Raw genomic sequence first — 13,635 nt, 5'->3', positions numbered from 1 at the left:
ACTTGATATACGAATACTGTTCGACAGGTGGGCAGGGTCTCAAATCTCCCCAATGTCAGCCCATGTCCTCATCATCCGTCTTAAAACTAGAGACTAGAAAGTAGTCCTGGCCAAACTTTCCACCTTCAGGCAGGTAAACATCATTGTTTTCATTTTACCCTTCATACTCATGCTGCTCTTGAGAATTATAGTCAAGTATTTGACTTTTATATGCCAACCATCTTTTGCCCTCGTTTTATAACCAATGAGTGTCTTTGGCTCAAAACATTCTGTCCTCATTCACTGCTTGGAAATGCTTGCAGTGGACACTCTTCTTTCACCTCACTAATCATTTTTGTATGTGGCTAAGTAATTTTGGTTTTGGAATTACCAACACTGTGATTAAATGATGTTTAGAGTACTCATCCATTAAGGGTGAACATTATTTTGTAAATGTCAAAAAATGGGATCTTCACCCTGTGGAAATTTAATAGCTATTCTGTCTCCACTAAAAATGTCCTTTAGCAATAAGCTAATATCCTGCCATCTTTCGAAAATGAAGGTGGGTATTCCATCTTTTAGGGCTGACATGTGCACAACTTTCTCTAAGATTCCCAGACGTTCTGCCTGTTAAGGAAGGGGAAACACACTGCACAGTGCATCTTAATCTCAGAAAGGTTCCCTTTGAAACTCACAGAAAACAAAATTACTTCCTTTCTGAAGCAGTGAAATGTAGATAATTCATGGAATGCAAAAAAAAAAAAATCATCGCTATAGAGATAAAGTATTTTGGACTTACAAACACTCTTAATTCACTATATCGAGGAATAAGAATTTTTAATAAAAGTTGGATTTGGCCCCGAGTTCTAAACATAATTATCCTAAACTTAATCCCCTACCCATTGATCATCCTCTGATTTCAATTCTGAAAAATTTAATTTCAACTGGAATTAGTTTCTCTGGAAACATTCCTAAAATGTATTTAATGCTCAGCACTTGAAACAACATTGAGAACATGTTATCTATTACAGCAAGCATGGACACACCACATAAAATCTGTTTTTAAAAATCACTAATACGTTAAAGAACTCAATCTACCTCCTGAATATTATCCTCTAGAGCAATGTTTTGTGAACTAAACATTCTAACATACTCAACTCCTTAATTGCAGTGAAATTCCTTAAGAAAAGCACACAAAAGTTTACCCCTGATTAAATTCAAATGGTTTTAAGAAGGAAGGGCTAGACCCCTGTAAAGATATTACAATTTATAAATTTTATAAGCATCTTTGTAATATGTTATTTAAGAAAAGACTATTGACTCATATATGCTTGTGAACATTGTTTAATTTTTAGCAAGGACAGTTAAAAATAGGATTTTTTTTATATTTATAAAATATCTCTCAGACAAGCATATGAGAAAACTTCCCAAACAACATCTTGCTTTATTTTTCAGTATTCACAGGTGGAAGAAAAAGAATCAAATCAGCCAATATTTTGCACTTAGGAGAAATGAGATTATGAGATGATCAAAAGTGATATATTCATTGAAGATACTTTCTGGTTGCTCAGCTGACTGCATGGCACAGTTTAACCTTAATGTTTGGGGTCCAAAGGTGTGAAATAGTATTGATGTCACAGGGCAAGGGAGGAGCAAGACTAGAAATAGTGGTTCAGCCTCCTGTGAAACTACTACATGCTTGGTGTACCGATGATTCCTACTGAAAACATCTGTCTACAAGTCTTCCAATTCCACCACTATGCAATTAATCCTTTGAATTAAGCATCCAATCTCTATGGAGTCATCCTTTAAAATGCAGCTCACACCATCCTCCCCCCACCCTGGGGGAGGAATGACCCAGTGGTCTCCTCCTGCTCTTCCCTTTATCCTTATAATTAATAACATATCTATTAAGATCTCATATTTATCCAACACATTAGAATTTACCAAACACGTGGGCCTGTATTATCTCATTGAATCCACACAACTTTATGAGTTATCATGTTTCTATTTTAGAAATGAGCAATTAATTTAAAGTCTCAGAGAGGTGAAACACCTACACAAAGTCCACCGATCTGTCTTTAACATGTGACATTACACTTTCCGACGTTCTATCAGCTCAATAAACATTCAGAGGCCCTTCCAAGTGCCCCACACTGGGCCATGGACTCATCAATGAACCCAGGCTGCTCCCTTCACCCAGCAACCTTGGGCAAATCCCCGTGCCTATAAAATAAGGAGAACAATATCAGCCCAATCTAACTCTCCAAGGAGAGTAAAGCAGTATAACTAATGTGCAAAGGATGCGACAATTGCAAAGAGAGTTCTCTAGACTGAGCACCTTACTGGGGATGATTGCCTTCACTTTAAAAGCAAAGGGTTGCTGGTGATTCGGAACATCCGATGACAGAGGGAGTGCTACTAAGGCATGAGAGAGGGAGTAACAGCCAGACCAACCTCATTCCATACATTATCATGGAATTATTATATTGTTAAGTCTAAGGCCCTCACTGGGTTCAGGATCTCTGGAGCACACTGCTGCATTAACTAACACATCCCCAGTGCCTAGCACAAAGCCCGAGTTAGAGGCAGTGCTAAGCAAAAATACTGTGGGACAAAAATATTGTTAAAAGAAGACCTAAAGGTTCAGACCTAAAAGCCAGGGTTCAGCTCTGCACGAAACTGCCAAATTTAAAGGACTCAGAATTCAAACCTTTTATCATACCAGGAAACAAGTTAGGGGGGTTGGGAGGGGTATACATTAGAATCACTATAGTTCATCAATTCTAAGATTCCTTTTTTTTACATTTCTATGTGTCCAAAATTGGGATGAATCAATGCAGTGATGCAATGGTGGGTCATAACCGTCAATGTTCTGCCTAACAAATATGTCGATAACAGTGCATCTCACAAGTGACTGTATCTTAGACTCAATTAAGTAACAGGATGTTTTGAATTATCTGTTTTCAAGCTGGTTCAAAGAGCTTCTTTTCAGGTGTGCAACTTGGCCATGCCGTGTCTTATCTGCATAGGACTTGCAACCAGGCCCCCTGCTCAGCCTCAGGGCCGGCCCTCCCCCCTCACTCAAGCCCAGTCAGCACCCAGAAAGCTGGGCGGAGGATGGCAGGCAGCTTCCCCACACAGTGGCAGAGTGGCTGGGATCAGATCGCATCTGCTCTCTGTTATCCTCTTATAAAAATGGCTTGACTTGTTTTTAAAGCTCTGTAAACAACAAAGCTTCCAGTTGTAGCCCTACCCCTAGCAGCTACCTGGTTCCACCTGCTTCTGCTTCAAGGAGACCATTCTAAGGCTGAGCTTTGAGGAACACCCTTGGGGTTAAGAATGTCCTGGCTCGGGCGCCCACTGCCACTGCTGTGGCTCTGGCTGTGTCCTACCTTCTCTGTCAGAGCTTAGCCCGGCCTGGTTTTTTTCTGGCCACAACAGAAAAATCACGGGCAGCCTGCCCAGCCTCATCATCTACCTTCAGCAGCAACTTCTACAGCAAAGCAAGATTTATCTCCGAATCTTATGATCCGAACCTACCACAACACAGTACACTTCTATGATGATGCAGAGGCCCGGTGTATTTAGCATGTAACAAACACCTTGACAAGACGCATGCCACCCTGTCTGCTCCGACATAAAAGAGTTTGTATAAAATGTGACAGCCACAAGGAAGAAAAGATAAGACCTAAATCTCAGGAAGCATCACAAGGAAATGCACCAATGAGATATTCAAAAAGAAAAGAAGAAAGAAAGAAAACACAGGAAGAAAGAAATATGAACCACACGTAGAACTGTGTGGCAAAAGTCTAGGTAAAGAACAGCTAGGACCACACTCTTTTTCCACACCATAATCGCTTCTAACACCACATTGTAACTATCTAGTTATGTGATCCCAGACCACAGCATTGTCACATACACACAATCATCCTTCCTGCAAAGCTTCTCACACTGTGCATAAAAAATACAGTTTCAAATAAAAAACAATTTAAGCGAATACAACCAATTACTTTCCACCCTTTAGTGTCATTTCTTTTTTTCTTTTCAAAGCTCGATCCTTCCCTCGCTCCACCCACCCCCCTACACAGGCCAAATTCCAGCGGCCTCTACTTGGGATCTTACCTGAGACCAAACTGTGAATCCATCCTCAAAATTTAACCCCGATGTATTTCCTTGGACAGCAGAAACAGTCCATGTGTTCCAAAAAGGAAACCAGGCTGATTTATGATCCTGTCTTAAATCTATCATGTTAGTTAAAGAGACCCCACAGCACAGGGTACAAGGAAAGGGCCCCCAAAATACCAATTAAAGGAGAGACAAATAACCAGTCAAGGTATTCGTTGATAAGATCCTTAAAAATTATCTTTAATTGATGCCAAATATGAACAGATCATAAAGTGACAGAAGCAAGTAAAATTGCATAGATGAAAACTATGCGCATCAATTAGGTTCTCAATTCGTAACATTCAATGTCCTCGACCTGACATATTAAACAGTAGGAGAAGGGAAAATGCACAGGAGGTGAAGATGAGACAAATCCTTAACTCAAGGTATAAGCAACTGGCAAACTCAAGAAATAAAAGTGCTTTTCAGCTTAAATGGTTTGTTGTCCTGATGGTGCACTTTAAATTAATACTACTCAATTTTTATTTTTAACCTCAGTAATTCTTTAATATTAGAGGTATGTCACATAGAGTTCACGCTGTCTACTTACAGCTGCTGCGCAAACAGTCCCAAAACAGTGCGCTGAAGAGAAGAAAGGTGCTTCTGCAAGTTTTGGAAAGGAGACAACTTTTCACCTGGAATGCTTTGCAAGGGATTTCTTGTTTTGTTTTGTTTTCTTTCCTTACACCATTTCTTCTTCTTCTGATTGTGGTATGAAATTTGTCTATACTCTTCGAAGTCCCACATCATAAAAAGTAAACTCCTAGTTAGCTCCTAAATGAAAATCACTGTGACTATGGTCAATGTCCTTAAAGCTTCCAGCCCTGAGGTCAGCAGGGCCTCACCCCTCACGCACTGGACTTCTTGAGAAAGCCCGTGGTCATTTTGCCTGAGCAAAGAGACTGGCCTTTGATCCCAAGGCTTCTAAATCTGACATCCATACCCTGAATGAGTTTGCACAGTGACCCAAGGTAATGGAACAATTTTGGTTAACAATTCAGCTCCTGTTTGCTTCTTTACAAAAATGGTAAGTAATGTACATTCTTTTAAGATTTACCTGAGTCATGCTAGACATGGTCACATATACCCTGAAATTCCAAGATATAAATACAAGTACTAATACACCACATGGTAGATGAGAAGTCACCTCCTGAGCTCACAATTCAACTTGGGTTGTGTCTGACCTTAAAATTTTAGTTTGTTTCTTTGTCTTCTTAAAATGAACATAAACATCAAAAGACCTCATTCTTGCTCAAAAAAAAGCTGGAAGATAACACGGTTGTTTGGCAGTTTATATTCTTTCTAACAATTCTATACTGTGGATGGTTACCACCCACCGATTCTCACCACTCCCAGGAATAAGTCATTCCTGGAAGGGGGAACTGCCTTCTGCTAGTGTTCTCGTTCTCCTTTCTGTTCAAGCCAATCCACCAAACAAGGAATTAAAATTTCAAATTGTTAAAGAGCATGTGTTTTGAGGTCTCCTATGATCAAATGGGGGTGGGGGTAGGGAATTATTTTTACAATTCTAGATGGCAACTAATTTGAAAAATGTGTAACTATGCACAACATGAAGAAGGCCCTTCATGGACTAAACCAAATTTCTACTTAAAGAAACGCATTCCTCATTTACCGTTTACAAGGTTTCTTTTTTATTCTCAAGTGAATCAAGATCGCAATGCCACCTGTGCTTCAGTTCCACCACAGTGGAATCCAGCCCTGCCGCACAATTTCGCTGTAGGGAAACGACTGCTCGTGGGCCGTCACCCCGGAGAAGGCCTGGCCACTGGTTTACCTGATTTTGCTAGGCCGACCCACTGACAGGTTCCCATGAACTGGTTTAACTGGTGATCAGAACTCGAGTCTCAAGGGCAAGTGAGAGGAGTTGTGCACAGCTGTGGAAGGGGAGATGCAACAACAAAAACCTTTCCTGGCTACAATCTGTCTTCGATAAATCTGAGGACAGAGGAAATGAATGTCTTTGGTCTCTCTGATTCAGATCACTTCAGGTGAGTTAACCACTTCAGAGATTCTGGATGGCTAACAGCCTGGGGAGACCCAACCCTCCCACCGCCACCCTATTGAACTAGGGCCCCGATGCACTGGAAGAGCTAAGCTATGGCTATCAGCACGTCAGAAGTCTTCTCCCTCTGGAGAAAACACATATGCAGGACATGAGCCGTGAATGCTCAATATCTAGGAAGGGGAAGAAAAGGTAAAAAGCCTGGCAAAATAAATATGAACAAGTAAACCAAAAGATAGTCGTCCCTTAATAGGCAGTTTTGTTAAGTGCACCTTCAGGCCTACAAAGACATTTCAGCACATTGCAGTGCGGAGGGTAAGCGCTTGGTCAAACGTCACATGCCTATGCTACACAGATCATCCCTGTGCTCCACTCGTGCTGAATTCACTGCAGTGAGCTACAGATGGGCCAAGCAGCGTTCATTATCCTCACACCACCCCACACGCGTAACAGCCTCGCCCCAATCCCAGGCTGACGGGTTCGCGGCATGCAGCACTGTTCCCTGTTTCACATGCAGAAGAATCAACCAGTCCGGGTACGGCTCCGGAAGTACAGCAGGGAGCCGGAGTCAGCCTTGACACCAGTTTCTCAGCCTCTAACCCATCCGTTCCACAGTACCGAGTGGATTATTGCTGATGACAGAGTGCAGCGTTTCAAGTTCTGTGTGTCCTAGACCTCAAAGTTGAAACAAAAGATCAAGATATCCCCGAGGACTGGGGGCAGGTTGGCGTTTTTTTCTCACCCGAGGAAAAGCAAGTAGGGGAGGAATCGCCAGGAGGAGTTAAGGTTCAGACGAGAAGGAGATGTCACACGGAAGGGTTTAATGCCCTGTAGTCAGACGCTGTGCAGTTCTTGGCCCCTTGTCTTCCACGATGTGTTGCAGTCACCTCACAGATTCATAGAGTCGCACAGCAAGACAACATATCCACCTTCTTTCTTTCCATCGAGCGAGCCCGCCTAACTCGATCTCTAGGCTGATTGCCTCACTGCTAGTTCTAGGATAGGGTGAGGGACAAGGGACAAGAGTAACAGGGAAGATTTCTGGAAGAAGCCGGGCAGGAATGTCAGGTAGGCAGCAGCAGGCGGCCACATGCTAAGTGCAGAATGAAGATTCCCCACCTCAGGGTCCTTATAAAGGCTGTGAGTGCCTCTCCGCCGGTGGACAGCTGCCGGCTGGGGCTGCAGAGGCCTGTGTTCTGTGGCTCTCTTTCAGCTGGGCGCAGCGTCCCCATGCTCTCTGGGCTGGGTGACCGGGGCAGCAGAAGTCAGATGCTCAGCCTGTGAAGTGACTGCCAGGTGGGAGGATCATAGGAGCATCATAGAAAATATCTGAAAGGGATGGGCCAGGAGGGAAGGCCTAGGAAAGGTTTTATGAACTGAGTGTTCCCACATCCACAATGATGCCTGAAAAGATCAGACTATCACAGAGATTTGCAAAGCGCTGTTGCTAGCAGAGAAAGAACAGGGAGATGCGCCAGGAATCTACACCGGACCTGAGGAAGCTTGCGTGTCCAGAGTGGCCCTTGATAGGAAACAAATTCCCAAAAGTTTATCTTGGCTTCGGTGGAGAAGAGGAGAAAACAAGTTCACGGTTTATGTCCAGTTCAAAGATGGGTCTCAGTTCACACCCAGCGTGAGGATGCCAAAGGGACCGAGTCCGGTGGATGGCTAGAGAGACAGCACCCCCCTGGATTGCTCCTCTCCAGGGTTTAGGGTGGTGTGGTCTTCTCACAGTGGTGAAATGAAAGGGTGAGGATGGAAAAAGCAAAAGCAAAATATCTGTGCCCCAACCCTTCCCCCCTTTTGTTACCTAACTTCTCAGCTGTGTATGGAGGCACTTTCTGCAGTTCACTGTGGGTACAGGATAAAGGCACTAAGCAACTATTAAATCAATTGGTTGAGTTTCTTCAGGGAGCCTCGAGGGGAGGGTCAAAGTCTCTACAGACTTCAAATCATGACTGCAAAGAAAAATCAGCTCTGCTTTGGATGCATACAATAGATAAACATTTTCATTTACATCCTAAAAATGCACCAAAAAACATGCAGTATTGCACCTTTTTTTGTTTGTTTTGCTTGTGTTTATCTTCAGCTAGAAAGGATATTGTTTCTTAGGTGTTGCTATATATACCTTGATAATTTTTTTAGTTTTTCTCATAGCTTCCCTTTAAGGGATGGGCATATTGGTCCTCTCTCTGCCTACACCTGCATGAAAACCTGACATTTCCCTGAGCAAAGGCAGGAAAATTGACTGAGTGCCCCCCACCCCCACCCCCCATTGTTTCTGTTGGGCCTTTCATCCCACAGACTTGTAATTTTTATTATTTTTTTAATTTTTATTACTGAGATCATGCATTAATTAATTCAAGGTACATCTTAATCAAAGAGGCCATAATGCTGAATAAGAGAACATGCTTTGCGCTCCAAAAAGTTATTGTTCCCATCTAACATATGCACTTAAATACAGTACTTTATTTACTAATAAAATAGTTAATAAATGGAGGAGTGCACTTTTGGTGAATGCAAATGAAAAGGGATCTATTTTTAGAAGAGTCAATTTTAACTTAAGCTTATCCCCTATTGTCTGGGTTAACTTCTCAGCATGCGATTATAAAATAAATGTTATCAGATTCAAACATGCTTACATTGAACTCCATTTGTGCTCTCTTGCAATAAGGAGGCTAAGGTTTTACATCCAGTTCTGAAGGCCAGGGGTCAGGGTGCAGGCCTGGTGAGAAAAGACCTGTATTCGGCTCCTCCGCAGTTGAGACAACTTAGCAGCACTGCAGATGAATCAATTAATTTAATTCAGTTATGTTTTTCTTAAGATAATAGTCTGGATTGGGAGAACAGGGCAGAGGGGAAATCAGATCAGGACCAGTATCAGATTTACAAGGTGCTTTGTGAACCAGTCTTAAATAATTTTGTTATTTTTCACCTTATAATGTGCAGTTCAGTTGATCAAAATAAAAATAATCCTTCATTGCCCACTTTGGCTGGTATATCATGTTACATACAACACATCCGATGCACTGTCTTAAATGTGCTGTGCAGTTTGCAAAGATTTTATATTGGAGTCCCATGCATATTTTAACTTTATATTTCTAAGTGATCATCTGGTTTTTAGTTTTAAAAAAAGTTAAGGAAGCCAAAGGATTAAAAATGTTTCAGTATAGGGAAGCACATGATCCTTATTTTACCTAGACTAGTTCATGGACTGAATTTTTTTAAGCCAGTTTTAGAAAATACTCTTTCTTTTCCCATTTATTAAGAAAATGAAAATAGTTTCTTTTTTCACGGATCTTGAAAGCTTCTGGTTCACCACCCCCAGAAGCCACAATGCAACAATGCATTGACAGGTAAATAGAGCATTCAAAGACTATTTAGTAAAGTATCTACAAAGTGTGACATGAGTCACTAGGTTTTTTTGTTTTGTTTAAGTCTTTCTGAGCTGCTAAGTGGGGCTTTTTGTTTGCTCATTGGCTTATTTTGTTTTGTTTGTTTTTTAAACATCGGTCAGTAGCTTGCTTTTATTAACGCAGTTTTGGTTAGCTGTGGTGCAATTGCCAGTTCTGATGTTGGCCTGTCTATAATGGGCTATGCTGTTATTCGCATCCTCCTCGATCTCCATGTACTCAGACTTGCTGATAGTAGAGGAACTGCGGCGACTGAGGTCACTGTCAGAGGCTAAGTTAGGGGAACTAACGTGGAGCAACTGAGCCTGCTCTTCCCCCTCAGTTTCTCGGTGGTAGAAATAGTTGAAATTGGACACAATGACAGGTACGGGCAGGGCAATTGTCAGCACACCAGCGATGGCACACAAGGAGCCCACGATCTTGCCTCCAATTGTCACAGGGTACATGTCACCGTATCCTACGGTGGTCATGGACACCACCGCCCACCAGAAAGCATCGGGGATACTGGAGAAGTGCGACTCAGCTTCTTCCGCCTCGGCAAAGTACACTGCACTAGAAAACAGTATGACCCCGATGAAGAGGAAAAAGATGAGCAGCCCTAGCTCTCTCATGCTAGCTTTGAGGGTCTGGCCCAGGATCTGGAGGCCCTTAGAGTGGCGGGAGAGCTTGAAGATTCTAAAAACCCTCACCAACCGGATGACCCTGAGGATGGCCAGCGAAGTGGCCTGCTCGCCCTTCTGGTTGCCTTCCTGCTCAGCTATCTCGGTGCCCAGGGTGATGAAATAAGGGATGATGGCCACAATGTCGATGAAGTTCATGATGTTTTTGAAGAAGTCCGTCTTGCTGGGGCAGGAGAAGAAGCGCACCACCAGCTCGAAGGAGAACCAGATGATGCACAGCGTCTCCACGATGAAGAAGGGGTCTGTGAAGATGTTGGAATTGTAGATGAGCGTGGTGTTGTCGAGGCGGTGGACGGTGCCCGTGAAGTCCTTGTCGTCCTTCAGCTCGGGGAGCGTCTCCAGGCAAAAGATGACGATGGAGATGAGGATGACCATGACGGAGACGATGGCGATGACGCGGGCGGGCCCCGAGCTCTCGGGGTACTCGAAGAGCAGCCACACCTGGCGCTGGTACTCCTTCTCGGGCAGAGGGCGCTCCTCCTCCTTGATGAAGCCCTCGTCCTCGCGGAACTTCTCCATGGCCTCCTCGCCCAGCTCGTAAAATTTGATCTCCTCGGAGAACATGTCCAGGGGCACGTTGACCGGCCTCCGCAGGCGGCCCCCCGACTGGTAGTAGTAGAGGATGGCGTCGAAGCTGGGCCGGTTGCGGTCGAAGAAGTACTCGTTCCTCAGGGGGTCGAAGTAGCGCATGCGCTTCTTAGGGTTGCCCAGCAGTGTGTTGGGGAACTGCGCCAGGGTCTTGAGCTGCGTCTCGAAGCGCAGCCCGGAGATGTTGATGACCACGCGCTCACAGCACTCGTGGTCTTCGTGCTCGGCCGGCCGCGGGTAGCTGCCGTCCTGGGGGTGGCCCGGGGCGGCCGAGGCCTCGTCCGCGTTCTCCCCAGACATCACCGTCATGGTGGAAGCCGGGCGCAGGGGCGGGAGGCCAGGCGGGAGTCCGGGCCGGGAGAGCGCGAGAGAGGAGGGGTGGGGGGGACCCGAGCGCCCCCCCCACCGGAGTGCTCGGCTCCCCCACGCTCAGGGGGAGGGGCTTCCGAGCGAGCAGGTCTAGGGATCTGCGACTTCGCTTCTCCTGGCCGTCCCCTCCACCCTGCCTTTGACTCAATTTGGAATCCCCCTCGCTTAAGGGCCCGGCTACAGCTTTTTGCCGAGGGCTGAGTTGGGATTTTTGCTTTTCGGTTTTTTTGGTATTTCTTCCTGCTCCGAGGTGCCTTAAGGCAGTGCCGCTCTAGGGGACCGGGCCATCGCTTCGGGGGTCGCCCTGGCCTCCCCTCCCCTCCGAGAGCCCTGCTAGGACCCGGTGCAATGCCAGCTCAGCAGATCCCCACGCCTGCCACCCCCTCTGCTTCTCCTCGGCTCTCCCCCCTCCTACCCCTCTTCGCCTGCCGCCTTCTAAGCTCCCACCAGGGCGATCGATGGACGCTGCAGAGAAATAGAAAGTGATAAGGGGGTAGAAAATCAGAAGCATTCCGATGGGACGGACATCTGAAGACACCGAAGAACACAGACCTCTGGCTTTTTTAGAAAGCACTGGACGTTTACTAGGGTTATCACATACACACAGACAGACACACACGCAGACACCCGGAAATCCAAGTTTGGGGCTCTCCCATCCCACTCTCCCCAATGCCCGACAGCCGATCTGTTTACAACTTCCTTGAACTAGATAGAGATCGGGAAAGCGCCGAGAGACGCTGGGGGAGCTCCGAGTGCAGAGCAGCATCCCCGCACCCCCGGCCTCCCCTGCCCAGTCTCCCCGAGCCCCGCTTCTGCAGCCCCGAACTGCGGAGCCCCTACCTGGCCGGCGGCTTGGCGCAGGGGCGGTGCTGAGTCGGCGGAGATCCCGCGTGGAATGCGGCAGGTCGCCTTGCAGTACCGGGCCGGAGCGGCCGCCGCAGCGGCACCCGGGAGGCGCCGGGCCACTCGCCGCCCCCGTCCGCTCGTCGGGCGCCCCTCTCAGTCGGACGGTCGCTGTGCTGAGCAACCGTGGCGGAAACGTTCATTCCCTGCCCCCATTCTCACCTGCCTCCCGCAACCTGGAGACGCCGTCCTCGCTCCGGTGCAGGGAGTTCCGGAGGATGCTGGGCGGAAAAGCAAAATGCCAACCCTCTCCCGAAGCTCCGAAGCAAATGACGATAAACAGCACTGTCGCCCCCTCCTAACACCGTGGGAGCCCTTGATTCGATCCCGGAGAAGGCGGGCGGGCAGGAGCCTGGATCTACATGGCTCCGCAGTCCCTCCGCTCTCCGCACCCGGCCTGGACCTCGCCAAGGCTGCGCGGCGCGCCGGGAGCCTTCAGCAGCTCCGAGTGGGGCACGGTGCGTGCGGCTGCGGGTCCGTTCGGTCCATTTCTGGGCGCTGCAAGATCAGCAGAAACCTGAGAAAGCGCCCGGAATACCGAGCAGCGATTGGCCCACCCGGGCGTGGGCTGGGGAGGGCGGGGGAGGGCAGGAGCGGGGAGGTAGATGGAAAATATGAGGGGGTGGTTTGGCAGAGGGGGGTTGTCATTCAGTTCCCACCCTTGCCAGCACAGCTTTTTCCTCTCTCACCAGAAAAGCCGACCACCAACTCTACTTCCCCGGTGGCCCTCAGCCACGCCCACGCGCGCTCCCCGCCGCCAGCGACCTTCCCCGGCAATTTCACATTGGAAATGGTCAGGTCCGACGCAATGCAGGCGGTGGTGTTTCTGGCAAAACTCCTCGGATGGGCTTGCGTTTGTGCAGTCCCACAGAAATCCTCTCCGATCGCGCCGCCCTGCGGGCCATCTTCCCCTCCCCCAGGGGTTCTCTGCGGGGCCCAGCGGCTTGTCCCCGCCAGCTGGACTCGGGGGCTGCAGGCTTGGCTAGAGCTCTGCAGCTGGGATCGCCGGTTCGTTCTAGGCAGTGTTCCTGGGCGGCGGCGGTGCTAACAGCCTGTCCCTCTTTAACCTACGACGGGAACTGGAGTTTTCTTACGATCAGATATTTTGAAATACAGAGAATGTGACTTGTGGGGGACCGAAGGCTTCGTGGGTTTGTGGGGTTGTCTGCCAACTTGGTGCTAATTGGGAATAATCTGAGAAGCAAGTCGCCTACTCACCTCCCACTCTATGTCCCTCCTCCCGCAGCCTCTCTCCCCGACCTAGTGCCTCCACAGGGCCACTTTCCCCGCTTGCAACTTATTCGGGAAAGCGTCCCCGCGGAGGCGCGCGGCGGCACGAGCCGGGGCGAGCTGTGCCCTGCGAGTGCGGCTTGAGCTGCGCCCCCAGAGGCGCTGCGTCCTGGCGCCTGCGGCGCGAGAGCGGCAGCCGGCAACGCGGCTACTTCCACGGCTGCGGAGTCTCCAAGGAGGCTGCGAGAACCCAGAGTCGCCGCTGATTGGCTCCTCGGCTGCC

The 13,635-nt window shown here is 47.5% G+C and overlaps 1 protein-coding gene across 1 annotated transcript; it reads right to left on the bottom strand.

Moving 5' to 3' along the window:
• Positions 1 to 4,318: 4,318 nt before the first annotated feature.
• KCNA1 (potassium voltage-gated channel subfamily A member 1) lies at positions 4,319 to 12,615 on the bottom strand. The gene is made up of 2 exons (XM_069490480.1): positions 12,060 to 12,615; positions 4,319 to 11,684 (listed from the first exon to the last, which is right to left on the bottom strand). Exon 2 carries the CDS (start codon positions 11,157 to 11,159, stop codon positions 9,672 to 9,674), a length of 1,488 nt encoding a protein of 495 aa, XP_069346581.1. The 5' UTR covers positions 11,160 to 11,684; positions 12,060 to 12,615; the 3' UTR covers positions 4,319 to 9,671.
• Positions 12,616 to 13,635: the final 1,020 nt, after the last annotated feature.

This window comes from Eulemur rufifrons, chromosome 16 (genome assembly GCF_041146395.1).
Source record: "Eulemur rufifrons isolate Redbay chromosome 16, OSU_ERuf_1, whole genome shotgun sequence".
Taxonomy (NCBI): Eukaryota; Metazoa; Chordata; class Mammalia; order Primates; family Lemuridae; genus Eulemur; species Eulemur rufifrons.
Note: the sequence above shows the minus strand (reverse complement) of the source record. Positions and strands in the feature narration are given on the sequence as shown.